Raw genomic sequence first — 27429 nt, forward strand, 5'->3', positions numbered from 1 at the left:
GTCTCACAAATTGGTATAATTGGTTGCCTCACAGTTGGGATATTAAGTGGCTAAAGAGCAGGGAGAAGAAGAGAAACTCTTTATGCATTCTTGTAATTCTTGAATTTTGAAACATGTAAGTATATTACCTATTCAAAACATAGTTGACTAAGATTTTTTTGCTTTATTTTGCTTATTGTTTGTTTTTAAAGGAGGCTTCACAGTCTGGTCTGGAATGTCTGTTGCTTTTCTTATTTCAGCAGCCATTCATCAAGAGCTTGGGTGGTTTAAGCACCAACTAATCATCATCGCTTACCTAATAAGCTTCTCCTAGAGACAATTCTCTTTCTATTACTGCTGCTACCAATACCAAATCATCCATGGTAAAAATTGATGACAAATCCAGTTCCCTTCATATATATATGTACACACACACATACGTACACACACACATATACACATATATATATGTATATACCTCCCTTAGTCAATCAGGTCAGTCGGTCAGCCACCAGAGCCTGGGTATTCTATTCAGCTAGTGTTTTTCTTTCTATTTCCACTGCAACCTTTATAGTTTCAGACTCTCATTGCTTCACATCTTAACTAGTATTATAATCTTCTAACACCTGGCTTTCAAACTCTACCTCCTTCTGTTGATCCTACACCTTGCTGCCAAGTTAATCATCCTAAAAGTTTGTTCCACTCATGTCATTCCTGTGCTCAATAACCTGTAGTCACAACTCAGTGACTACCAAATAAAGTGTAAACACTCTCACCTGGCTTTAAGGCTCTGAGATGAGGCGCTACCCTACCCTATTCACCTTCACTCCCTTTACACACACTGTTACACATCCTGATTCATATTAAACAATTTGCCATTTTCCAGATATAGCCTGTACTTTAACTTCCTTGAATTCATTTGATACACATCTATTAGACAAATTCTGTGTGCCAGGTACTGTTCCAGATCCTGGGGATACACAGATAAAAAAGAAAGGCAAAATCTCTCCCATCTTGGAGAGGGACCACATATCTTGGATGCCGTTTTTCCAATGGTTGAAATTCTATCCATCCTTAAAGTACTGTTGACATCTCTCTCTAAAGGCTGTAGCAACTCCCTTAGCCCAAATTTACTAGTTCTCTGAGCTCCCTATATTTATTTATTTATTTATTTGCTTGCTTGTTTGCTTGCTTATTTACTTGTTTTTGATGGCACTTATCACATTCTGCCTTATATTTTAAGTATTTGGTTTGCTTTTCTTATTTGCTTTTCTTATTTTTTAACTTTATTGAGGAATAATTGACAAATATAATCATATATATTTAAAGTACAAAACATGATTATTTGCTATACATATACATCATCATGGAATAATTACCAATATCAATATAATTAACACATCCAAAGACATACAAATGACCAATAGGTATATGAAAAGGTGCTCAACATCACTAATCATTGGAGAAGTGTAAATCAAGACCACAGTGAGTACTTATTTTTCTTAAAAAGATTTCTGGACAGTTTGAGGTCACAGACTATGTGTTTTTTTTTTTTTTTTTTTTTAAACTTAATAGTCTCCATAATGTTGAGCACAGTTCTTTATTCATAATAAATGTTCAATATTTATTTGTTTTATGAATGAAAAATCAAATGAACCTGGGATCCAGAGTTAGCCCAGGGATCCATTATAAGCATTTACCTGTTCTCAGTGTCCTTTTCCTGTGTTCCAGTATATAATTTCTAAGCATTATTGACCCTATGCAACTATTATCATCTAGTCATTAAAATCTACAACATTGAAGTGTTTTAGTATTCAGGATATTTAGAAAATTTTTACATGGTATGCAACCATAAAATTTAATATGACAGTCTAATCAAATTTGATCATTTTAATACAACATAAACTTAATGTAATTAGTTCAAGCACCTATCATTCTAATATAGATAGACTTTATAAACTTAAACATTGTATTCTTTCCCTGTCCTGAGAAGAGTACAATAATAATCTGTATGTAGCACTTTTTTCTGTCAGTGGCTTATACAGGTATTTTGGTCTCTAAACAGACCTATGGAATATATAGGGTAGATATTATCCCTACTTTAAACACGAAGAAACTAAGAGAAGCCACATAATTTACATGAGGTCAAAAGCTAATGAATGAAAAAATCCAGGATTAATTAATATTTATGGGCATGATAATTGTATATTTTTCATTACTTTGAAATAATTATACATTTTCTTTCTTTAGTGAAAGAAATGATGTCTTAAGAGAAGCTGAAATTTTACACAAAGCTAGATTTAGTTACATTCTTCCAATTTTGGGAATTTGCAATGAGCCTGAATTTTTGGGAATAGTTACTGAATACATGCCAAATGGGTCATTAAATGAACTCCTACATAGGGTAAGTATTATACATTTTCAGTGGTTATAATTCTGTTATTCAACCTATATAGTGCTTTGGTTTTACAAATGATCAGATTATTTGGGGATATATAGATGAATCAAAATAAGAATAATGAAAAACGTCACCATTTATGGCTTCTTTTGTGTTGTTAAAAATACTGTGGAGTCAGACCCTGCATTCTAAGTGACCTAGATTATTTTGCTTAGGTTACTGTTCCTGAGGTTTGCACTGAATTCTGATATCCACACGTATATATATGTAGGAGAGGAGCAGGAGAGAGAAAAGATAAACTCTGCACATCATACAATTTATTGTTAGTTTAAGCCAGATTTCATTTTATGTTAAAGACAATTTAGGGTTCAAATTAAATGTTAATGATACCAGTTCATAAAGTTCTGAATTAATAGGCCAAATAAATCTGAGTATCAAATATATGAGTTTTTCCAATAATAGACAATGGCATGAGCCATGTACCTTTTTCTCAAGGTATCAGTTATCTGGCTTTAATTGTGAATCCCATCAGTAAACAAATATGGCCGGGGTGGGGGGGTGTCCTCATTCTCAAAATATGTGTATTCATCTATTGTTGTTTGCTTGATCTCATATTACTAAGATTATCTCTAGCCTGCAGTTTCTGTCAAGAAATATTTTTAAAGAACTCGGTCTATTTTGTGAGGGTTGCTTTTGTTAAAACTGAGTAGTAACATAATCTGTAAAATCTAGTCACTGGACACTCCTAAATTCTGATACATCACAGTGTTCTATAAGCAAACAAGGGAGAATGGGTGCCACTGTCACCACTCATGGAGTGACTTCCTCTTTATTTCAGGATACTACACATTCTGTTTGTGACAGGACCATCTGAAACAAGGGCAGAGTAAAGTAACTAGTGTCAGTGTATAAGATTTGTGTAACCAACACAGCAAGTAAGATACAAATACTAATTAAACACAGTTTCCTTTTGTTAAATGAGTATAAGCATAAATTCTAATGTTGTCTTCCCATACCCCAGCACCCCAGTAGATGCTCTGGTACCCAAATTTGGAGCCCATTAGAAATTCTAGAGCCTCCTACAGGGAGATTGCTAACTCCTGGAAGGAATCATAAAATACATAGTGAGCACTCATCTACCTTCCTCTCCATGATCAAAAGCTTCCATATAGCACTATACTGCAGAGAGGCCTTGTTACTTCTTTAAACTATATAATTTTCAGAAAAAGTTACTTTTTTAAAGATTAAAAGATTCAGTTACTCAAGGGGATGGGAATCTGTGTATACAAGAGGAATTAATGTTGAACATTTGTGTTTTGTGTTTCTTTTGGTGTCCTGTATTATTAGGTCAGGATTTATCTCGAAGCACCTTCCCCCAACCTCACAAAAGATTGTTGAAAAAAATCAAAATACTATGTAAAGACAAGTATTTTGAGCCATTCCCCTGCCAAGTTAGTTAAGCTGACCCATTTGCAGAAAAATTCTTAAGAACAGTTTTGAGCTCAGTGGAAGCATACTTTTTCATATTATTTAGTAAAATGTACCCAGTGTCATGGTCCCTGATGATTCATTGTTGGATTTTCCCAAATTATCTAATTTTTCTGAGTATGTTCTTTCTCCTGGGAAGCTGTATTAACTTTTATGTTCAGAAAACATTTAAGAAAGTTCAGATGACTATCACTTGTAAGTACCAGGAAATATGAAGATGATTTTTGTCTCCTTCACAAAAGCAAAACTCCCAAATGCTAATTTTTCAAGCTGAAATGCAAGTAAATATATGATTTTAAAATATGATGTATTAATGCTTAGTAAATAAATATGGTCATAATTTTAATTGATGCAGTGGTTATCATAATCAAGTATGGTTTTATATTAATAGGAAATTTAAAATATAAATTTTGAATAGAAACAAATTGTGTGTGTGTGTGTGTACACATTCATGGGCATAAGTTATTTGATAGAAGCCATAGAATGGGAAGATGGGTATGAGTATAAATATATGTCTGGGTATTATACAGATAAAAAATAATTTAAAACTGTCTCAACTGAAGAAAGACCCCATACCATGTAGTTGCATTACCAGTATAAACTAAAAGGAAATATCAGTACTGTAAAGTCATTATTTTCTCTAAAAATTGAGGAAAGTAAGATACAAGGATGTTAAATAACGTCAAATTGATACTGTATAACAAAATGAGTATTTTTTGCCCTGAATTTAGTTATACCAGATATTTAGTTTAATACTATATTTCCTCATGGAATATTTCATTTTCTAAGTGGAAATAAATTTGGCCACTAATTTTAGTTTTGTTTCTTTCCATATATATGAAGAAAAATGAATATCCTGATGTTCCTTGGCCATTAAGATTTCGTATTCTGCATGAAATTGCACTAGGTGTAAATTACCTGCACAATATGAATCCTCCTCTACTTCATCATGACCTGAAGACTCAGAATATCTTATTGGATAATGAATTTCATGTTAAGGTAGTTACTTTTTTTAAAAAAAAGCTTATCTGCATCCTTGTGTTTAATAGTTTTAAAGACTTTTTAGTTATATCTTCTACCTTGCCAATTTAATATCTCTGCCTTTTCCATAGCCCCTAATTCAGTGCCACTTCTTCCTGCTGCAGTGACTTAGTTATTCCTAGACTACAGACATTGGTAAAATTATGGTTCAAAATATAGTCATTATGTTCTTAATTTAAATTGTCAAGTAGACCTTTGTTAACTTTTTATTTTGAAATTATTATAGATTCATAGATGGTTGCAAAGATAATACAAAGAAGTCCCATGTACCCTTCGCCCAGTTTCTGCCAGTGGTTACATCACATATAATTATAGTACTATTTCAAGACCAGGAATTTGGCATTGGTACAATGCATGTATATAGTTCTGTATCACTTTAACATGTGTAAATTTGTGTAACCACCACAGCAATCAAGATATAGCAGTACTCTATCACAAGAAAGGTATCACTTATGCTACCCCTTTATAGTCCTACCTTCTCCCCTCCGTCATACCTAACTACTGTCAACCACTAACCTGTCTTCCATCTCTATAATTTTGTCATTTTGAGAATACTGTATGAATGGAATCATACAGTGCGTGATATTGTGAGATTGCTTTGTTCACTTAGCATAATGCCTTTGAGATCCATTTAAGTTGTTGCTTGTGTCAATAGTTGGTTTATTTTTCATTGGTGAATAGTATTCCATGGTATGGGTGTACAAAAGTTGTTTAACCGTTCACCCATTGAGAGATATTTTGGTTATTTTTAGTCTTTGGCAATTACAATAAAGCTCCTATGAACAGTCCTGTGCAACTTTTTGAACAAACATAAGTTTTCATTCCTCCTAGATGAATGCCCAAGAGTGTAACTGCTTGGTCATATGGTAAGCATATGTTTAGCTTTTTAAGAAACTACGTAGCTACTTTCCACAGTAGCTGTACCGTTGTATATTCCACCAGCAATGTATGAAAGACCCAGCTTTTCTGCACTCTCACCAGCATTTGGTATTATCATAGTTTTCTGTTCTAGCATTCTAATAGATGTATAGTGATATATCACCATGGTCTTAATTTTCATTTTCCTATAATGTTGAATATTGTTATTTATTTATTTGCCATCTCTATATCCTTTTCAGTGAAACATCTCTTCATATCTTAAGACCATTTTCTACTTGGATTCTTTGCTTTTTTACTATTGGGTTTTAAGGGTTCTGTATATTTTTTAGATGTAAGTCCTTCATCAGATATGTAGTTTGCAAAAATTTTCTGCCAATCCAAAGTTTGTTCTTTTCATCCTTTTAACAGGGTCTTTAACAGAGCAAAAGTTGTAATTTTTTTCTTTTATGATCATGCTTTTGCTGTCATGTCTAAGTACTCTTCACCAAGCCACAGGTATTGCAGATTTACTTTTATGTTATCTTCTAAAAGTTCCATAGATTTATGTTTTACATTTAAATCTGTGATCTGTGATCTATTTTGAATTAATTTTTTGCATAAAGCATAAGATTTAGATACCTAAAGGCACCAGAGGAGTAGTGATTTCAGTTACCCTATATGTAACTGATGACAGCAAATAAAAAATAGTTGCTGAGAAATTAATACTAAATGTAACTCACTTTATTTTTGCATAGTATTTTGCTACACTTCTTCAAATAATATACATAATTGAAGATTATTATAAGTTCCAAAAATGTTCAAATAAGTAATAAGGAAGTTGGAACAATAGAAAAATAGATATAAAAAGTGTGAGAAAAGTTAAGTGAAAAAATAAACCTTTATTGAAGGCACTTCCTCTCCCTAGAATAAAATGGAAGGAAAAGGAAGAGAGAAGCAAGCTGCTGCCTCAATATTGCTTAAAAAAAAGAGACAAATCTATTACATCAGTTATAGAACCATACAGGTAGAAGTGACTTATTCTAGTCCCCTAATCAGCTGGTCCCCTGAATCCTCACTACAACAATCCCTCATCTCCCAAGGGAGTTACCCTGTGACAGCAGAGTCTTTAAGATCCATAACTGAATGACTGTGACATTTTTTTATATGGTCAGTCAAAACTCCTTCTCTGTTGTTTCCACTCAGCGGTCCTAGTGATAAAGTGAGTTCAAAGTCCAATTTTATTTCCACCTGACAGCCCTTCTGAGATTTGGAGTTAGCTATAATCCCCCTACTTCTCACATACACTTCTCCCTTATACACATCTTTAGTTTATTCAACCAATTTCCTTATTACATAGGTTTTAATCCCAGGTGCTATCTAGATGCATCTGTGTTTAAATCTCTCTTAAATTTTGATCCTCAGAACTAAACAAAGTACCCATATTACCTAACACAAGTTTGTGTGGCCAACACATAGTGAGGTCAAACAAACCAAAATGTCAGAGTTTGGAGCAGAGAAAGGTTTATTGCAGGGCCAAGCAAGGAGAAGAGGTAGCTCGTGCTGAAAAAACCCTAACTACCCAAAGGGTTTCAGCAAAGCATTTTTAAAGGCAAGGTGAGGAAGGGGCACACCTTGGGTATGTGGTCAGCTCTTGCACAAATTCTCTGGTTGGTTGATGGTGGTCAGTCCTTAGGTGCTAGAAGGTCTGGGGGTTACATGCCCATGATCATCAAGTAGTTAATTTCTTCCATTTGGTGGTGGTTTTAGCATCTGAAAAACTAAGAAATATGCATCAGATACTATTATCTAGGTACTTTAGAAAGGAGCTAAAGCAGAAGATATGGGGTTGGGGGGGAGGTCTATCCCAGGAAGGCCTCATAGGGTCCTGCTCAGTTACACCCTTGATGTGGTGTGATAAATGTAGAATGGTCCTTAAGTACTTTACTTCATATTCATAGTTCCTTACTAATTCGTCTTTTGGGGGGCAGTCCTATAACAACATTCAAATTGGGCTCAGTGTCAACAAAAAGCACTGAGAGGTTTTCTTTCTTTTTTTTTTAATGTATTGTTACTTAAGTCATGTCTCCTTGTCATGTACTTTACAGAATATTTTCTGGACATCATCAAAGTTTATCTTGTTAGATTTGGGTGATAACTTCAGCTCTTAAGACCTTTTTGAATGTTTTTTCTGTAGTCCAAGGATTTTTAACTTTGTCCTCCAGCTTTGTGTCATCTTCAAATTTAATTAGCTGCTTTTTTGTATCTTCAAGTCATGATTAACTATTAAGCAGTACAGAGCTCAAATCAGAGCTACACAACATGGTCTGAAAACCTCCCTTCAGGTCAATATCAATCCTTTTATTAATTAGGACTTTTGGAGAATAAGCATTCATTTTGTTTGGAATACTCCTAAAAGAGCTGTTATACAGCCCATATTTCTCCAATTTTTTCCATTAGAATATTACAAAAGTCCTTGCTTGACTGCTTTCCCAGGTGTCCTTGTTACCGAGTCCAAGTTCATACTGCTCACTGCAGGACAGGGCCAGTAAATCAACAGATGAGGTGTTGGGGCAAGGAATAGCAACTTTATTCAGAAAGCCGGTAGACCAAGAAGATGGTGGACTAGTGTCCCAAAGAACCACCTTACCCAAGCTAGAATTCAGGCTTTTGTTTTTATACTAAAAGGGGAGAGGGTGTGGTTGGTTGGTGCAAATTTCTTGGAATCTTTTGTTCTTGCAGCAGTCCATGTAGGTCAGGTCTTGATGTTCCTGTAAACCTCCAACAAGACAAATGTAATTGTCTGTTCTGTAACTTTTTATCTCTGTATGAATAGAAAAGTGTTATACCCTTAAAGGTCAGAGCCTTGAGAATGGGCTGTCTTGTATATTTCAGGCTATAGGCAATATTCTTAACTTGTAGCAAAAGCAATAGAATACAAAGGTTAAAGTAAAAGAAACAGATCCAATATGGAGTCAGATTTATTCTTCCCTGTTACATACTCATGACTTACTCCCTTTCCTTTTCTTCCTCATTATCAGAGTGGCTTTCCCTGACAACCCACCTAGTTCCTCTGTATCCTCATACCTTGACTAATGCTTCTCCGTAGTATTTTTCACCATCTTACAAAACATTTTTTATTAATGTGTTTATTGACCATTTCCCCCAATTATAATATAATAAGCTTCACAAAGACTAAAATTTAGTCTGTTTTATTCACTGCCACCTGCTTAGCATATGCCGTATAGAAGTATTCAATAAGTAGTTGTTGAATGAACAAATGAATGAATTCCAGATCTTCTATATATACCCAATAGGCCTGATAATTTAATAGTCAAGGATATTATTAAAGTACCTCAGAATGTTTTATAATATACAAACTGTTTTAACGTTTACTCTTTGACAGTAGTACTACTGACAAAAAAGGAAATGAAGTCTGTCATTCCTTTATTAAGTGTTTGTGGAGCAACAGTGTTGTGCTAGATACCCCAAGTACTTGGGATATGTCACATGAGGTCTGAAATTGATCACTGGGCTGATATAATTTTTCATTAGTTCTTTCTGGCTCTTTTATCAATTACTCATAAAGTAACCCTTTCATTAAATTTTCTAAATTTTTAAACCTGGGATTAAGGATAGTCTCTGCCAATATATAGATTTGCAAAATCAATATTATTTTCCCTTTTTAAAAATCAGAATGACATTTGCTTTTCTCGTATCCTGTAATACCTCCATCACCATGGAGGTATGCGAGTATTCTAACTAAACCTGAAATATATGTAAAATGACCTGAGATTTGTACTTTATAAACTTTTCAACCTCCTTGGACTTTATTTTCTTCATCTCAGTCCAGAAACTATTCTTGATAGAGAAAACAGAAGCAAAGTAATAGGTGATGATGATCCCTACTTTCTCTTTTTCATTGATCAGTAGGGTACCCATGGTCTTTCTTTGAAATAAATAGAATTTAAAATAGTTTGGCTTTGTGTGTATTTTTAACTTTTATTAGCTTTAACACATACAAAACTGTGACCTTTCTAATACTATTCTTATAAATTATGACACTCTTTTATATGCATCCTGTGTGTCTCTACTTTTTATTTTATAAATGTTCCTTAAAAGTCAAAGTTTAGGGGCTTCCCTGGTGGCACAGTGGTTGAGAATCTGTCTGCCAATGCAGGGGACACGGGTTCGAGCCCTGGTTTGGGAAGATCCCACATGCCGCAGAACAGCTGGGCCCGTAAGCCACAATTACTGAGCCTGCGCGTCTGGAGCCTGTGTTCCGCAACAAGAGAGGCCGCGATAGTGAGAGGCCCGCGCACCGCGATGAAGAGTGGCCCCCGCTTGCCGCAACTAGAGGGTGCCCTCGCACAGAAACGAAGACCCAACACAGCCATAAATAAATAAATTAATTAATTAATAAAAATAAATAAAAAAGACTACAGGGCTTGTTGATGGATGGGGAGTGAAAGAAAGGGAGTCAAGGATACTTCAAGTTTAAAAAAAAAAAAAAAAAGTCAAAGTTTATCAGTGACTCATGAAAAAGTAACAGTTACCTGATCTACCTATCTTCTTGGAAGGGCCTTTAAATGAAGTACAAAAAATCTTTTAAAATACTTAATGAAATTAAATGGAAACACACCTTGCTACAGTTTTTTGAAGTAAATTTTTATACTGGAATGCTAACCAGAAACATAGTATCTAAAAGAAAAACATTTACTACCAATTAAGATCAACCAGGACTTTTCTACTTTAAAAAGAATACATTCAATTTGTTTATCTGCTGGTCAGTATCAATTAGCGCACCTTAAATACAAATGAACCTGTGGTAGGCTTATTTGAAATAAATATTTATATGTACCATGTTTGATTTCTCAACTATTCTGTCCGTCATGTGTGGAAACCAGAATACTTAGAAGTTATTCCTCATAGCTTCTTACTGATAACTTTATAATTTTACAGACATGGATAGTATTATGTAAATGAAAATAGGTATTCCGGTAGGGTAATAAGATTATGGATGATTTTTATGAATAGTGTGTTTTAATTTCCTCTAGTTTTTTAATCTTTTTTTAAATTGAAGTATAGTTGATTTACAATATTGTGTTAGTTTCAGGTGTACAGCAAAGTGATTCAGTTTTATATATTTTTCAGATTATTTTCCTTTATAGGTTATTTTGAGATACTAAATATAGTTTCCTGTGCTAATACAGTAAATTCTTGTTGCTTTTATCATCTTTTTTAACTAAAAAGAACCTTTACCTTTGAAATGCATGTTAAGATCTTGTATAGAATAGAAAAGTTCCTATTCTCTGTCTTCATTGCTGAATGATATCAGGACCCTCAAGAAATCATGGAACTTGTATTCCTCTCATCATATTCTTCACTTTTTTTTCTTCTCTGGAAGATCCAGATTTAATGAATCGTGTCTTTGGTATATGGTGTTTGTAATAGAGAAGGGGGAGAAATATGGTTCCATGTGAAAGCCAAACTAAATTAGCTGATAAAGGGAATTCTGATTCAGTTTTCTAGGTGAGATTTGAAAACATAGATGAAGACCTTAGGTGAAGTAAAAGGAGCACATAAGGAAGCAAGCTCAGAATACATTTTCTCCAGCACTGTATTCAAACCAGTATTTAGCCCAGTAGTTTGCAATTTGTGGGTCAGGTATAAGATGGACCACATCCCAATTTTTTTTTTAACATTTCTCACTGTGGCACAGAAATAAACTTTGCTTCTCATAGTAATGCTTATTATCCTAGAAGATGTGCAGCTGAAGTACTGTTTTTGCTTTTAGAGAATGAGTGGGAGGAATAAGAGTTTGTAGTGGCAAGTAGAAGTAGGATATACGGTTCCCCAGTCTTAATACCACCTCAAAGTGTATTAAAGGCCCTGAAACTATGTACTGTGCTTGTTGGTATTGTATGAATAAGAGCAATCTTTAGAGGTTTATTCCCATGTACAAAACATTAATAATACTAATACACAGGGGTCATTTACTATGTGTCAGATACTGTTCTGAGTGCTTCACTTAGAATAACTAGTTTAATTTTCTCAGTACAACCCTGTGTTATGTTATTATCCCCAGTTTAAAGATGGGTAATCTGAGGCACAGAGAAATTAGAAAACTTGTCCAAGGTTGCACAGCTAATTAAGGGGTAGAAATGGAATGTAAATCTAAGTAATCAAGGCTCTAGAACCCATGTTCCAGAACACATATTATATTGCCTTTAGAAATCAATCCAACTTATCTTCATGTCGTGGCACCATGTTTCCTCTTGGTTTTTTCTAATTTTTTTTCTTAGACTTACCCTTTTATTATGATAATGTATGAAAGATTCATATAGGCTACCCCCTCCCTTTTTGGAGTGGGGCCATAATTTTTTTTTAATCTCAAATTCATCTAAACACTAAATAAATTATTTCTTCTCTTAAAGCTAGTAAACATTTTAAGAGTTAAATGATTGAACCACAAATGGTGTGCTGGATGGAGCTCATTCCACTCTGTTGACTCCTAAATTGTGCCGTGTAAAGGTCTAAGTGATTTAAATTAAATGTCTTCAAAGTTTTCCTATACTCTTTTGTTCACTAAATATTGTTTCTGTTCTTATATTTTTGTCTCCCTTTAAAAAAAAAAACATTGGAACGTTTTAGATACTTAGTTATAAGATATTGTGTATTGATAGTATCTGCACAAAATTTACAAGTGAAGTAAAACTGTAAAGGACATATCAAAAGTACAGAATGTTTGTCACTGATAATGCTTTAGGCACTCCTTGTCATGGACATAAATATGTTTTATATGCTAACTATACTATTGTCAACAGGTATTCTTTTAGTGGTAGGCATAAATCATATAATAATGAATTATACTATATTGGAATTTTACTTATTTCAAAATTTAAGGATACTATTTTTAGCACATTATAAATAAGAACATATAAACCTGAGTTGTAAACAATACCCAGTGACAATCATATTAGATATGAGTAGTTTAGCAGTTCTGTGAGGTATAGGTAAATTTTGAAAGCACATGATATAAAGCTACTTGTCACAAAAAGTGAAGTGTATATACTCGTTCAGAATAAAAGACAAAAATACTCCTGTTTATTTTTTCAAAACTTGGTCTCTTTTAAAATTTGTAATATTATACTGAACTTCAAGTCAGTTTATATTGCTTTTAGAGTTGTTGGGTTCAGCACTATGGAATCCAATTTGTTAAGAAACTAATAGACTATTATAGAAATAAAATATTAATATATATAGCATTTACTCTGGTCTCATGTTTAAATATAATAAATATAAACAAAAACAATCAATTCTTGACTTTTTTTAAAGAGAAAATTAAAAAATTCAATTACTCTTTTCCCTTCCAGATTGCAGATTTTGGTTTATCAAAATGGCGCATGATGTCCCTCTCACAATCACGAAGTAGTAAATCTGCACCAGAAGGAGGGACAATTATCTATATGCCACCTGAAAACTATGAACCTGGACAAAAATCAAGGGCTACTATCAAGCATGATATATATAGGTACAGCATGTTACTTTTGCTCAGAGTTAACCTTGTCTAAAAAACAAGATTAATCAATCAGAATTTTGAAGCTACATTTTAAAAGTATGATTTTTATGCTTCTCTCATAAGTGTGGTGAAAATAAATTAGAGACAGTGGTTAATGTTTTTCAGATTAAAGATGCCTTGCTTTGGGAGTTCTCTAGTGGCCTAGTGGTTAGGATTTCAGTTTTCACTGCCGTGGCCCAGGTTCAGTCCCTGGTCAGGGAACTGAGATCCCACAAGCTGTGTGGTACGGCCAAAAAAAAATAAAAAATTAAAAATATGAAAATAAAGATGCCTTGCTTTTTTTAAAAAAAATATTTATTTACTTATTTATTTGGTTGCGGCAGTGGGCTCCTTAGTTGCGGCACATGGGCTCCTTGGTTGCAGCATGAGGGCTCCTTAGTTGCAGAATGCATGTGGGATCTGGTTCTCTGACCAGGGATCAAACTCGGACCCCCTGCATTGGGAGCACGGAGTCTTAACCACTGCGCCACCAGGGAAGTTCCGATGCCTTGCCTTAAGCTACTTTTACATCCTTAAAAATTATTAAAGCATATCTTATTATCCTATCAATTTATAATATTAAAGGATTTTTATCATATGTGACCTTGATAGGGGGAGGGAAACAGTGCAATTAACATTTAACACTACCAAAATAGACAGTACTTACACCAGAAAAAGAGTCAATAGAATAGGGCTACATGAGACAGCCTTTTTTATTGCTCTTTATTTTGTGTGAATAATAGAATCATGTAATTAAAGGGCATAGCTTATCTAGGTGTTAAAGAATCATCCACAAGTTATCCTTGCCTATAACTTCAAGTTTTTATTACAGTAATTTCCTAATTTTTCAAATTGAATTAATTCCCTTTCAAAACAAAACTGTATATGAATATTCATCATCTTGGTTCTATATAGTGATTCTTTAAGCAGCATTTCACTACATTATTACTTTAAAAAATGGTATCTCCACAGTCAGCTTTTAAAATCAGTACCATTTTAGTTTATTATGAATAGTTAGTTTATAAAGTACTATATGTATATTTTTATCTTAAACAGCTATGCAGTTATCACATGGGAAGTCTTATCTAGGAAACAGCCTTTTGAAGGTAAGTGTACTTTGACTTCCTTATTCTAGGTGACATCATATTGGTAAGTCATACTCAGAACTATCTGAATAAAGATCACTTATTTTAAATCTGCCTAACAGTCATTTTGTGGAAAACACACTAGAAAAACATAACAATTTATCAATGTGAATCCACTGTATGTTGGAAAGTACTGGATTAAGGATCAGAAAAATGTAGATTCTTCTTGTTCTGATAGTAATTAACTCTATTATAAGCCACTGAATCTCTTAAGTCCTCATTTTTTTTCATCTGCAAAGTAAAAATTTTGAATTCTTATTTCTAAGATTCATTCCAACTATAAAATCGTTTGTATGAAAATTTAACTAGTGCTTCTTCTAAAGACCAGCAAACACTGAAGAATACTTTTCAGATTTTCTGATAATAGTGTCTCTTTCTTTACTTTGAGGTTCATTTAGGTCAGTTTGCTGTGTAACAACCTCAAAATCTCAGTAGTTTACAAACTAAACATTTATTTTTCATTCACATTCGGTTATTAGTTGCTGTGGCCCTTCTTGGCTCTGCTAGGTTCTGCTCAGCTCTGCTGAGCTCTGTTTTACTCTGCTCTCTTCATACTCCATTGGCCAAATCAAATCACATGGCCAAGCCCAGAATTAAAGAGGTGAAGATATAAACTCCTCCCGTGAGAGGCAGCAAGTCTGGCAATAGCTGGGATATAAATATTCCTTTGACAGAAAGGGAAGTAATGAATTATTCCTAAGATTTTAAGATTCCCTCATGCTCATTTGGTTGGCTTTAGAGTGTATTTAATATATTAAATGATAATATATTTCTAATGAATGAAATATATTTGTTTTGACAGAAGTCACCAATCCTTTGCAGATTATGTATAGTGTGTCACAAGGACGTCGACCTGACACTAATGAAGAAAGTTTGCCATTTGATATACCTCATCGAGCACTTATGATCTCTCTAATAGAAAGTGGATGGGCGCAAAATCCAGATGAAAGACCGTCTTTCTTAAGTTAGTGTACAGTTTTAATCTGGACCTTTTGAATTACAAAAATAACAAATACGCTATAAATAAAATATTCCTTGAACAACTACACAAGTTAGATGACAAGCTCAAAGTTTTTTTTAATTCAGAGTTGTTTTTATTTTATGAGATGAGATTGAAGTGGTAAGGAGAGGCTGTTGACTATCATCATAAAAAGGTTAGAAATTTGTTCCAAGTACAATGGAAAGCCATTAAAGTGAGTTTTTCAGGGAAATAACATGATTAAATTTAAGTTTAGGAGATATCACTCGCTGCTATGTATAAATTTGATTGGAGAAGGGCAAGAGTAGAATTTCCAGACCAATCCTGGAGATCGAAAAATCAGATAGAATTAAGATTTATTTCAGAGGTAGAATGAATCATCACCTAAATGTAAACATAGAAGAAAATCTTCATGATCTTGGGTTAAGCAAAGAGCTCTTATATATGACATCAGAAACAAGATCTGTTAAAAAAATTCTTTGATAATTGAACTTCAAAAAAATTGAAAAATTTTACACTTCAAAAGATGCTATAGAAAATGAAAAGACAAGCTGTAGACTGGGAATCTTCTTTCCAACTAAAAAAAAAAAATGTACTTTCCAGTCAAAACTTATGTCTAGTGTTCATCAGCATTGTATTTAAAAAAAATCAAAAGTTGCTCTAATAATGGATTAACATTTTATCTCTTATCTCCCAGAGCCATGTAATAGGGCGTGTGTGTGTGTATGTATGTGTATATATATGTATATATATGTATGTATGTATTGGCTTGGCCAAAAAGTTTGTTTGGGTTCTTCTATAAGATCTTACAAAAACCTGAACGAACTTTTTGGCTATCCCAATATATATCTCCTTTGTCCCCAGTGCCACTTCCAAACTGTAATTTCTTCTCCATTCCCTAAAGACTCTAGCTCTTCTGAAGATCATGCCATTAGGCAGTACTTCTCTACAAACTTCCTGGTTTTTCCCTATTGTTCATTGCAGAACAGTGGCTTTTGGCTTACTGACTTCTACATCCTGCATTGATCAGTGCTGCTGAATATTTGAGAGGAACGCTCTGCGGATCTCTGGAGTTCTCTCTCTGTGTACCTCTCCTCTTTGGTGCTTTGTCCTATAAACTCTATCTGCCTCCATCTACCCTAACTCCCAGCCCTGTCTCTTCAACTCTGAGCTTCCACTGGGCCCCGCCTTACTTCCCTACCCTGTAGTATAGCTGGAAACTCTCCCAAGGCAGTAAGCTTGGGTAGTCAGGCTGTCATAAGGCTGACCTCAGTTGTTTCCTATCACTTAGAGATCACTGTCCTTTGTTGCCTGATATCTAGTGTCTTGAAAACCACTGTTTCATGCATTTTATCTGGCTAATGGTTGTTTAAGGCAGGAGGGTGAATTGGTCCTTGTTGCTTCATCTTGGCCAGAAATGGAATTCATTGTTTTCTTTTTAAATTAATGGCTAAAACTGGGCACTAAACACTACTTAGCAATTCTGTTATGTTTCTCAAATACATCTACTATTCCATTCTCATAGATCACCTTTTCTTAAGTTGTGGTGCAGGGACCTCTGGAGGTGGGGTTGGTTCCTGAGACTTTTATAAGGGGTTCATAAAATCAAAACTTTTCAAAATAATAAATATTAAGGTATTATTTTCCCTTTTTACTCTCATCCTCTGGAAAAATCTTTCCAGAGACTAAATTAAGTTTGATGATGTCATTGCTCCAACGGATAATGGAATGTGTTTTCATATACTCTGATGTGTTAAAATTTTGTTTTAATCTAATGTAGTAAATATCAATAGATATGATCAACATATACAAAAGCTCTTAATAATTTTGAAGAGTTCTGAGACCCAAAAGTTTGAGAATTACAGACTTAGATGATCATCTTGTACTACTGTAGGAGATGCGTAAGTCCCATTTCATGTTTCCAAAGTGAAGATGAAATTCCATTTCAATCCCCAGAAGGAAAGTATGGGAGGAACATTTCTAGGTCCTATCTGCCCCTCAGCACTCCTCCTCATTTGTTAGTTTTAGAGAAAAAGAAAGCACACTTATCTAGTCCCTTCTCAGTTTTCTCCTCCTTTTAGAAGTAAGCTTGTCTAAAGGATGCACATTTTGTGCTTCCCCATATGGAAGCAGGTGAGGCCTGTAGCTGAGTGAGTAAAACTGTCAACTGAAGGGACAAAGTATTACTAAGCCCATATGCTACAGATCTAAAAAGGGACATATTCCAATTAGCTTTATCATTAATAAAGGTGATATTTTGATCATCATCTATCATTATTGTGTGGCCTATCTTAATAGATTCTGAACTTAGGAAGAGAAGACAGGGGTAATGCATATTGTACCTTATCTTCCCTTCTTAAACCTCCTACACTCTATGTTCTGTATTTCTTTTGAGCATTGAGAAAGTAGAAACCATGAGAGAGCACTTCCTCATAGTTCCACTACCAGATCTATAAACTTAGTTGTACTTGACCTGTCTTTCCTGCTTTATCTCTTTTACAGTGGGAAAAAAGTGTTCTTATACAATTGTAAACAGTATTACTTGTGCTCTGGATGCCATTCCCTTACTCTCTCCAGCATTCTGTTCCTTATATTCTCTCTCTGCTCTTGCATTGCCAATTTCTGCCTGTCTACTGGATCGTTCATCTGTCATACAGGTCTATGCTATTATTATATCCTATCTTTATATAGGAAAAAAATTCTTGACCCCATATCATCCTTCAGCTACCACCTCATTTTTCTACTCCCGTTTAGATCTAAACGCCTTGTAGGAATTGTCCATACTTATTGTCTCTACTTCTTCATCTCTAATTCAATTTTTAACAAACTTGCATCAGTCTTCTGTTTTCATATCTCCACTAAAGCTGCATTTGTTCAAGTTACCAAGGATGGCAATTTTGGAAAATACTGCTTATCTTACTTGGCCTCTCAGCAGATTAGATATGGCTGACTCTTCCCTCCTTGAAACTTTCCCTCTGATAGCTTCCAAGACACAAGAGACCATACTCCCTATTATCCTCTCTTCCTCTATCTTTTTTCTTCCTCTGCTCAGTTTCTAACTGTTGGAATGCCTCAGAGCTCTAATATGGGTCCTTTACTGTTTGCCATCTGTACTTTCCCCCTAGATGATCCAGACCAGACCATGGCTTTTATACCATCTATATGTTAGTGATGCTCAGTTTTATCTAGAGCCCTGGCCTCTCCCTTAAGCAACAGGTCCATATATTATTGTAGTAATAGTGGTAATTATGATTGTTTCTACTCGTTGGCTATTATGAATCATGCTGCTATGACTGTTCATGTGCAAGTCTGTGCGTGAACATATATGTTTTCATTTCTCTCAGGTAACTACCTGAGTGGAATTGCTTGGTTGTATGGTAAATTTATCTTTCATTTTTAAGAAACTGCCAAGCTGTTTTCCAGAGTGGCTGCATCATGATACATTCCCACCAGCAATGTGTGAGGTTTTCTGTTTCTCTACATCATTGTCAATACTTGTTATTTTCTGTCTTTTTAATTATACCTATTTTAGTGGGTATGGAGTGATGCCTCATTGTAGTGTTAATTTGCATTTCCTAATGACTAATGGTGTTTAAGCATATTTTCATGTGCTTTTTAGCTATTTGTGTGTCTCCTTTGGTGAAATTCAATCTTTTACCCATTTTTAAATTGGGTTGTTTGTCTTAAGTTGTTAGAGTTCTTTTTATATTCTAGATATAAGTTCTTTAGCAGATACATGATAGGTAAAAGTGTTCTCCTAGTCTGGGGCTTGTCTTTTTGTTTTTCTAAATAGCATCTTTTTAAATGCCAAAGGTTTCACTTTTTTTGAAGTCCCATTATCAAAAATTGTTTATGGATCCTGTTTCTGATGCCATATCTAAGGATTATTTGCCCAACTCAAGGTCATGAAGATTTTCACCTATATTTACATTTAGGTGCATAGTCCATTTCAAGTTAATTCTATGTATGTTGTGAGGTAAGAATCTAAATTTTTCTGTTTTTGTGTGGATATCCAACTGTCCTAGTACCATATGTCGAAAAGACTATCCTTTCCTCATTGAATTGCCTTAGCAACTTTGTCAAAAAACAATTGCCCATACTTGTAAGAGCTTTAGACTCTCAATTATGTTCCATTGATCTATCTTTAGATATGTCTATCTTTATGCCTGTACTAAACGCTCTTAAGACAGTTGAATGTCATCAGTTTGGGGAAAAATTTACTTAGGGCCTTATCAGTTAAATATTAGCGTTTATGTTTTTCATTTTAATGGTTATAAGCAACCTGAACTCATTTTATTTATCTTATTTAGAATGTTTAATAGAACTTGAACCAGTTCTGAAAACATTTGAAGAGATAACTTTTCTTGAAGCTGTTATTCAACTAAAGAAAACAAAGGTAAATTGTTAAATGTAATACCGGAAATTAGAATGTTAAATCATGGAGAGTTTTAGTTTAGTTTAATTTAGTTTTTTTCTACATACCTTCCACAGATACAAGCTACAGTACTGGGGCAGTAGTTATGCTGTCTTGAATCTGTCACCAAAGAACTTTTCCATTTCATTCAAACAGCCGCCTCCAGATTTCAAAGGGATTTTCAGACCTCTCATATAGCAAATGTAAATTTAAAATGTGTAATGAGTGCCAGTTGTATACAGTTAATGCCCTAAATTACTACAGTTGTTGTTTTAAATCTATGTTTATTTCTCTAAAGTTTTGATATATAGAGAGTAAAAGATGTCTGGGTTATTGCACTTTATTGCCAAGTTAAGCTGTAGAATTTTTATTAATAATTGAGGCCCAAATGTGTATTTTCTATGGCTTGTTTATATCTTTTTGTTTTCCCACTCAAACACTCCATGTTGCGTAGACCAAAGTAGCAGTTGATATGAATTACCTAGAACAATTGTCTTATTTACTCATTCTGCTCTTGTAGACCAGAAAAACAATTGAAGGAACCCATTACTGCAAGGTTTTCTTGCTGCTATCAAAAATTGTTTAGAAAGCAACTACAGTCCTTTAGGGACAAAGTTAGCCTAGTTTAACACTTTCTGGGTTTCATTAAGTTGCATTTGAGATATGATAATAAAAACCATCAGTTATTAGCCAATCTCTTAGGTTGTGAACAGGCATAATCTACAATTGATTTATCACTAAGTGACATTGCTTGCCTCTTGCAGTTTGCTGTATCTGTTAACATAATCTTTGGTTTAAAAGGGAAGTGCATAAAGGAAACAACTGCCCTTAACCAAACTTAAAATTGATGGTGGCAATATTAGTGCCTGAGTTTTTTAAGGAACTGAGGAGGAACTGTGCTTTAATCTTTTGATAAGTTTTCATTGACTTCTCCGCTTCGGAGTAGGTAGTCTTTTCCAGAACATTCCAATCTCTCCACTTCTTAGTAGATACAAACTTCTGTTAACATTTATTTTTGCTTTGTCTTTTCAGTTCCCTTTTCTCTCTTCACAACTTTCTCCTCTTTTGCCAAGCAAAGGTGGATAGAAGGGTCTGTTTTCTTGGTTCTAAGAAACTGAACTGGAAGAGAACCAATTCAGTTCCTTTTTTTGTCCCCAACCAACTTAAATACTAGGATCTATATTTAAAACTGTTAATTTGGGGGAGAAATTTTTGCTTCTTAAATAAAGTAATTTCGTGTATATTTTTAAATACTTGAGTATCATTTAATAGCATTACTTTCTTTGGTCACTGTTTTTAAGTTGCTGTATTGTTTTCACTCAGAGTTGTTGTTATTTTTTTCTTTTTTTTTTAAATCCTTGTATTCTGTAAAACTGTTAGGGAAAGAATACCATCTCCATTTTATAGATGAGATAACTGAGGTATAGGGAAGTAAGTCACATAACACTCTACACAGCTAACTAATGGCAGGGCCAAGGGTAGAATACAAATTTATTAAGATAATAAGATTTTTCATAAAGAAATTTCTGAAAACAAAGATCACAGTTTAGGGTGACTTGTTTTGTTTGAGTTTCCTACATTTTTTTCAGTTCTTTGAACTGGCTCCTATAATTCATGTTTTCACAGATAGTATCTCTTATGTCTTGAGCAGTAAAAACTGAATCAAAAAAATTTTTCTTTGATATGTCATTTTATTTCTTTCTAGGGACTGACTCACTAGTTCATAAATAATTTGAATTATCATTAACTGATCGGTTATGAAAAGTGATGTTAGTAATTAATGATACTGTATAACAAGAAATATTTTAATAAATTTAAAAGAACAGAAGAAATTTATATAACAGAAATGGATCCAAAGATGAATTTTAAAGGTTCATATAAAAATGTATTTAACAAATGTTCACTGGACTGCTGTGTGTAAAGTACTGTGCCCCATAGATTATATACATAGATGAATAGTTTTTTTCTCCTAAAACTTCTTAGACATGTTATGGAGCAGACAGTTGTTAAGTATGAATAATGAAGGGCTGGGTGTGGATCCCACCAATTTCTAAAGTTCTGTAGAGCATTTGACGTTATGTTGGTTTGGGGAAGAAAAGCAGACTAATGGTTTTGTTTTTAAATCACTCAATAGTGATGGCAGCTAATCCAAGTCTGGCTTAAAGAGACAGGAGTGAATCACTAAACAATTTTAGTACAAAGGCATAGTGTTTAAATAAATCATCTGTTTAATAGCTACCATTTATTGAATGCTTACAAAGTAATCTTAGGGCCTCTGCATATATTATAATCCTTCTTACAGTAATCCTGCAAAATAGGTATTCTCATCTCCAGTTTACAGATAAGTAAACTAAGTTTAAGTCTCATGCCCAAAGTCAAACAGGTATCCTGGGATCTAAACCAGATCTCATTGGCCCCCATCGTTCCATTAGGGCACTCTGCCTCCTTTCCTTAGTCCAGCCCTCAATTTCTTATCTATAAAATGAAAATAATAATAGTACTTAGAATCATGGTGCCTAAATTGTAGTAAATGCTTAATAATTATGGATAGATAGATACACACACAAATTGAAATATATTAAGTACCTAGTTTGAACCAGATACTTTATATTCATTATCTCAATCTCTAGAATGATCCTGCATGTAGATATTATTCCATTTTAAAGGATGAATTTGCTCAAGTTTACCAGTTAATATGAGGCAGGATTCAAAGACTGTGTCTCTAAAGTTATTTCCCTTATTCTACACTATCTCTACCTTTAAGTTAGATATTATATTCTCAACTGATTGAGATTTTCTTTCTATTGATTTTGTATAAACATACAAAATATGTTAAGTAGATTGTATTTTACTCATATAATTTTCTAATTATCTCTAATTCAAGTACATATATTCATTCTTATTACAGAGTGCTTCAAGTATCATTCACTTATGTGACAAGAAGAAAATGGAGTTATCTCCGAACATACCTGTAAATTATGGTCCACAGGAGGTAAAAATAATTATGTTGATTAAACTCAAAATGTGAGCAGAATATGAGAAATCATTTAGTCTATCTCACTCTTTTATAGATGGGAAGCTAAAGTCCAGGGAGGTTTTAGGATTTTAGAATGGGAATCTCCAATTTGAAATCCAGCTCTTCTGATTCTTAGTTCATTGTTCATCTCATCAAATCACAGTCCTTTCTTTCTTGGGCATTGACTTCTGTCCCTGTCCTTGTTTTATGTAATGGATGGTGTTCCAGGGTAGTACATAGACAAATCATTGGTACAGTTCTGCCACTATATTTATACCTTCTTATTCAAATGTAAAAAAGCTATAATACCTGCCTTGTTCTTAACCTCTTACAATGATTAATAGAAAGAAAATGTCATTTGTGTGGCTATCCAAAAAGAAGGATTTCTTTAGTAGCATTCATTCAGAATTATTTCATATTAATGATTTCTTTTAAGAATATATAAGATATGTTCTCTTTACAGATTCAGAAAAGTAATAATACCTTCAAAATGAATCTTAAAACACAGTATGTAGTCTTTGAATCACCTTTATATTCACTATCTCATCACTGGATCTTTGAGCCCATACATGCTCATTTTTAGATAAATACACAGAAAAAGAACCTGAGAGCCAAATTATTTAAATGCCTTGTCGAAGCTTAGGTAGTAATTCCATGACAGAGCTAGGATTGGATCCAACTTCTATATTACTTTTTCCATGGATTCCCACTCCTCCATGTTGAAGGAACCTGAGGCATTGAGAATAGGCATGTGCTCTAAATCAGTAGGTAATCAGAGTTGCAGATCTCAAATTTCTCATGAGCTGGACAGAGTCTCTGAGATTATGTACAAAATATTGAAAAAATAATGATTTCTAATATATTTAACTATTGCCCCACCCATCCAATTGACCTGATAAAGAAATCAAGTTCACTTTTTTTGTTACTTCACATATGTGTTTAATTTTGTAAAGTGTAATTTGTATTAGTTTTGATTCTTTGTTTATAATAAGCCAAAAGCAGGAACTGTTTAGAAATTAAAGCTGTATAACTTTTAAAATGATTTTTCATTAACCTAAATCATTTATCTTCTATTTATTTTAGGAATCATGTGGATCCTCTCAGCTCCATAAATCTAGTGTTTCTCCTGGAACTTCAAGGTCCCTGTCAGCTCCTCAAGACAATGATTTTTTATCTAGTATGTAAATTTTTCAGTCAGTATTACTTGCAAGTTTTCAGTTTTCTTTCAAGATCATATTCTTGCAAGCAGTCATGGTTTGTATGGAACATGTCTTTCATTTGCATTTATAACTCATTTTTTAAAAGTGACAGTCTAAAGATGTGAAAATAGTGGGATGTTAAACAAATTATTTAAGTATTAAAAGCATTATGTTAGACACTACAGAAAGATATTTTTAAAAATCTCTTGTAAGAAACAGGAGAAATGTTTCTAAGTCACCATAATATTAGACAAAGAGCAATGTATTGTAAAAGATATAGGGATATAGAACTATGGTAGTATAGTGGAAGAGTAACATTTTTTACAAAGTACTGTCACAACAACCTTGTGAGGGAGATATTCCTCATTTTACAGATTCTTAAGATCAAGACTTCTGGATCACATAGTTAGTAGCTGGCAAATCCAAGATTCGAAGCCAGGTCTTTTTGATAAATATTTTCATGTCACTACTACACCATGTTATCATCATGAAGAAATTATTTCTGGCTGAAGGTTGGACCTATAGTTATAAAGGATGGGCATTCCAGGCAAAAGGAACAGCATAGAGGCAAAGAAGCAAGAAAACAGAGAACAGTGAGTAGTTGGGTTTAGCTGGTGAAGAGGGGGAATGAAAGGTGATAAAAGATCAGGAGGGTGGAGTCATATCATGATGAATTCTAATACTATGCTAAGCCATTCAGGCTCTTTTGCTTGGGTAGGGAGCAATTAATGCAAATTTTTGAGCAAGGGTGTGACATGATAAAATTTTTTGCTTTAGGAATATTTATCCTGCCTGGAATATGTAGGATATTTTGGAAGGGAAAAGGAGATTCAAGGTGGGGAGACCAGTTAGGAGACTATTGGTCTATTATTGTACTACAGGTGAGAGATTATGAGACCTGCTCCAGAGTGTGAAGGAGAGAATAGTGTGAGAGATGTTACAGAGGACACACTTTTCACTTGCAAGAAGGAAGAGAGAAAACAAGATAAAGCTGAACAAGTTTAGCTGGAAGAACATTGGTGCTATTAACAGAAATAGGAGTTGAAACAGGTTTTAAAGTTAAGATGAATAATTAAGTTTTTAATTTTTTTTCTTTTTTAATTTGAGCTGTTGAAAATGTAAGGTTCACTGAAGACAGAAAACTTAATTACATGGATTTGGGAAGGGAGGTGACAATTGAGGCCCTGAGGTTGAATAAGTTTACCAAAGGAGAGTGTAAAAAGACACATCATATGTAAATTTAGAGGACACATTTGAAGTGCAGAAGGAGGAAGATGACACAGAAGAAAAAATATGGTACCACACGAAGAAGTAAAATTCTATGATTTATAATTTACATAAGACAGAAATATGGTAAAAACATTAAGCATAAACCTTTTTGTTCCAAAAATTATTTACTTGTGGAATTAGGTTTATGAACCAGCTTATGCAGTGAAAAATTAAGAGACACTGAATACCACCCTGTCTATGACCCGGAGGATCATATTTTAGCTAATAGGAATAGCTAAGGAATATTCTACCCTTAATGAAAATGTTGTGTTTTATAGGAAAAACTCAAGACTTTTCTGTGATGCATCAATGTCCAGTAAATCACAGTTGTGACAGTAACATTTCTGTGGCTCAAAGAGCAACATTCTGTGATCACAGGGCTGCTCCATGCTCTTTAGCAATAATAAATCCACTCTCAGCTGAGGGAAATTCAGGTAAATATGTACTATGAGACACTTTGTAAATGATGCCATTTATCTCACAACCATATGTTCAGTAGATTTGCTATACGATGTTTTATTTGCCTTATTTCTTCAGTATGATATATACATACCATAAGTAGGAAAGCACTTCCAATCCCCGAAGACATGAGTGTTGATATGTAATAATAGGCCAAAATGGTATTCCATGAACATCTATCTAGGGAGGGAGTGCTAAGAGGAGGTCCGACTTAATATGTTACTAAAGGTAAATATATTTTTGTTTATCAAATATGCAAGTATTCTTTATGTTTAAAAAAAAAACCTGAGAAAAAGTGACATTTGCCCACATGATTTATAGTGTATAAAAATGCAGTGCTTTTTCTTGGAGGGAAAGGGAAGAGATAACCCAAATATCTGAATGTTTCTTGAAAATACTGGTGTTCCATATGAGCACAATTATAGTAAAGTTAGGTTTTATGCCTTATTATTTTGTTTTTCATCTAATTTTACTCATAGCTATATATCTGTCCCCACCTTCTTACTTGTCATCCCTTGCTTTTCTACAGAGCGATTTCAGCCTGGTATAACCCAACAGTGGATCCAGAGTAAAAGGGAAGATATTGTGAACCAAATGACTGAAGCCTGCCTTAACCAATCTCTAGATGCCCTCCTGTCCAGGGATTTGATCATGAAGGAGGACTATGAACTCATTAGTACCAAACCTACAAGGACCTCAAAAGTCAGACAATTATTGGATACTAGTGACATCCAAGGAGAAGAATTTGCCAAAGTTATAGTACAAAAATTGAAAGATAACAAGCAAATGGGTCTTCAGCCTTACCCAGAAATACTTGTGGTTTCTCAATCTCCATCTTTAAATTTATTTCACAATAAAAGCCTATAAGTAACTCTTTTTCAAGAAGAAAAGTCAGTGCATAAAAGGGTATTTTATATTTCTTTTGCCTTGATAATGTTGTTTTTATGAGATTCATATGAATATTAGAAACTTTAATGAAGTTTCTTCTTCAGATAAATATTAGTCTCCTTCCAAGACATTATAGTATTTTTAAAATTAATACAGTAGAAAGTTTGATTTTTGCTGCATAGTTCAATTATTTTTGTCTCTGGTTAATTGAAACTACTTTTTCAATGTAATAATTATATTTTTATTGTACAAAACAGTGTCTTCAGGTTTCATGTGTTTCTCATGGAAACCATTTTCACATATACTTTCTTTGTGGATTATTTATTGTTTAAGATGCTTGACTTTCTGAAGACTTAAGTCAAAGAAACTTTTAAATGTTATTTATTGAGTTCTTTAGAAAATTGTTTCAAAGATAAGCAATACAAAGTGTATAAAGAAAAAATCCTTCAACATGTGTTTCTACTTCTATTTCTATCCTCAACTAACAACCAAGGTAACAACCAAAGTTAACAGCATGATGTGTATCGTTCTATCCCTTTCTTCCTGCTCATATTTAAAGTATATGCCCGGGGGGGACCTTCAAGATGGTGGAGGAGTAAGACGTGGAGATCACCTTCCTCCCCATGAATACATCAAAAATACATCTACATGTGGAACAACTCCTGCAGAACACCTACTGAACACTGGCAGAAGACCTCAGACTTCCCAAAAGGCAAGAAACTCCCCACATACCTGGGT

The 27429-nt window shown here is 33.9% G+C and overlaps 1 protein-coding gene across 1 annotated transcript in view; it reads left to right on the forward strand.

Annotated features, from left to right (window-relative positions):
• RIPK2 (receptor interacting serine/threonine kinase 2) overlaps nucleotides 1-26670 on the forward strand; it is a 29977-nt gene extending 3307 nt beyond the window's left edge. Inside the window, exons 2-11 of the mRNA XM_061171354.1 lie at nucleotides 2230-2383; nucleotides 4709-4864; nucleotides 13138-13295; nucleotides 14379-14428; nucleotides 15270-15431; nucleotides 19757-19842; nucleotides 22769-22852; nucleotides 23960-24053; nucleotides 25623-25778; nucleotides 26333-26670. Of these exons, the coding sequence (XP_061027337.1) occupies nucleotides 2230-2383; nucleotides 4709-4864; nucleotides 13138-13295; nucleotides 14379-14428; nucleotides 15270-15431; nucleotides 19757-19842; nucleotides 22769-22852; nucleotides 23960-24053; nucleotides 25623-25778; nucleotides 26333-26670 (1438 nt within the window). The remainder of the gene's footprint in view (nucleotides 1-2229; nucleotides 2384-4708; nucleotides 4865-13137; nucleotides 13296-14378; nucleotides 14429-15269; nucleotides 15432-19756; nucleotides 19843-22768; nucleotides 22853-23959; nucleotides 24054-25622; nucleotides 25779-26332) is intronic.
• Nucleotides 26671-27429: the final 759 nt, after the last annotated feature.

This window comes from Eubalaena glacialis, chromosome 17 (genome assembly GCF_028564815.1).
Source record: "Eubalaena glacialis isolate mEubGla1 chromosome 17, mEubGla1.1.hap2.+ XY, whole genome shotgun sequence".
NCBI classification, from domain to species: Eukaryota; Metazoa; Chordata; class Mammalia; order Artiodactyla; family Balaenidae; genus Eubalaena; species Eubalaena glacialis.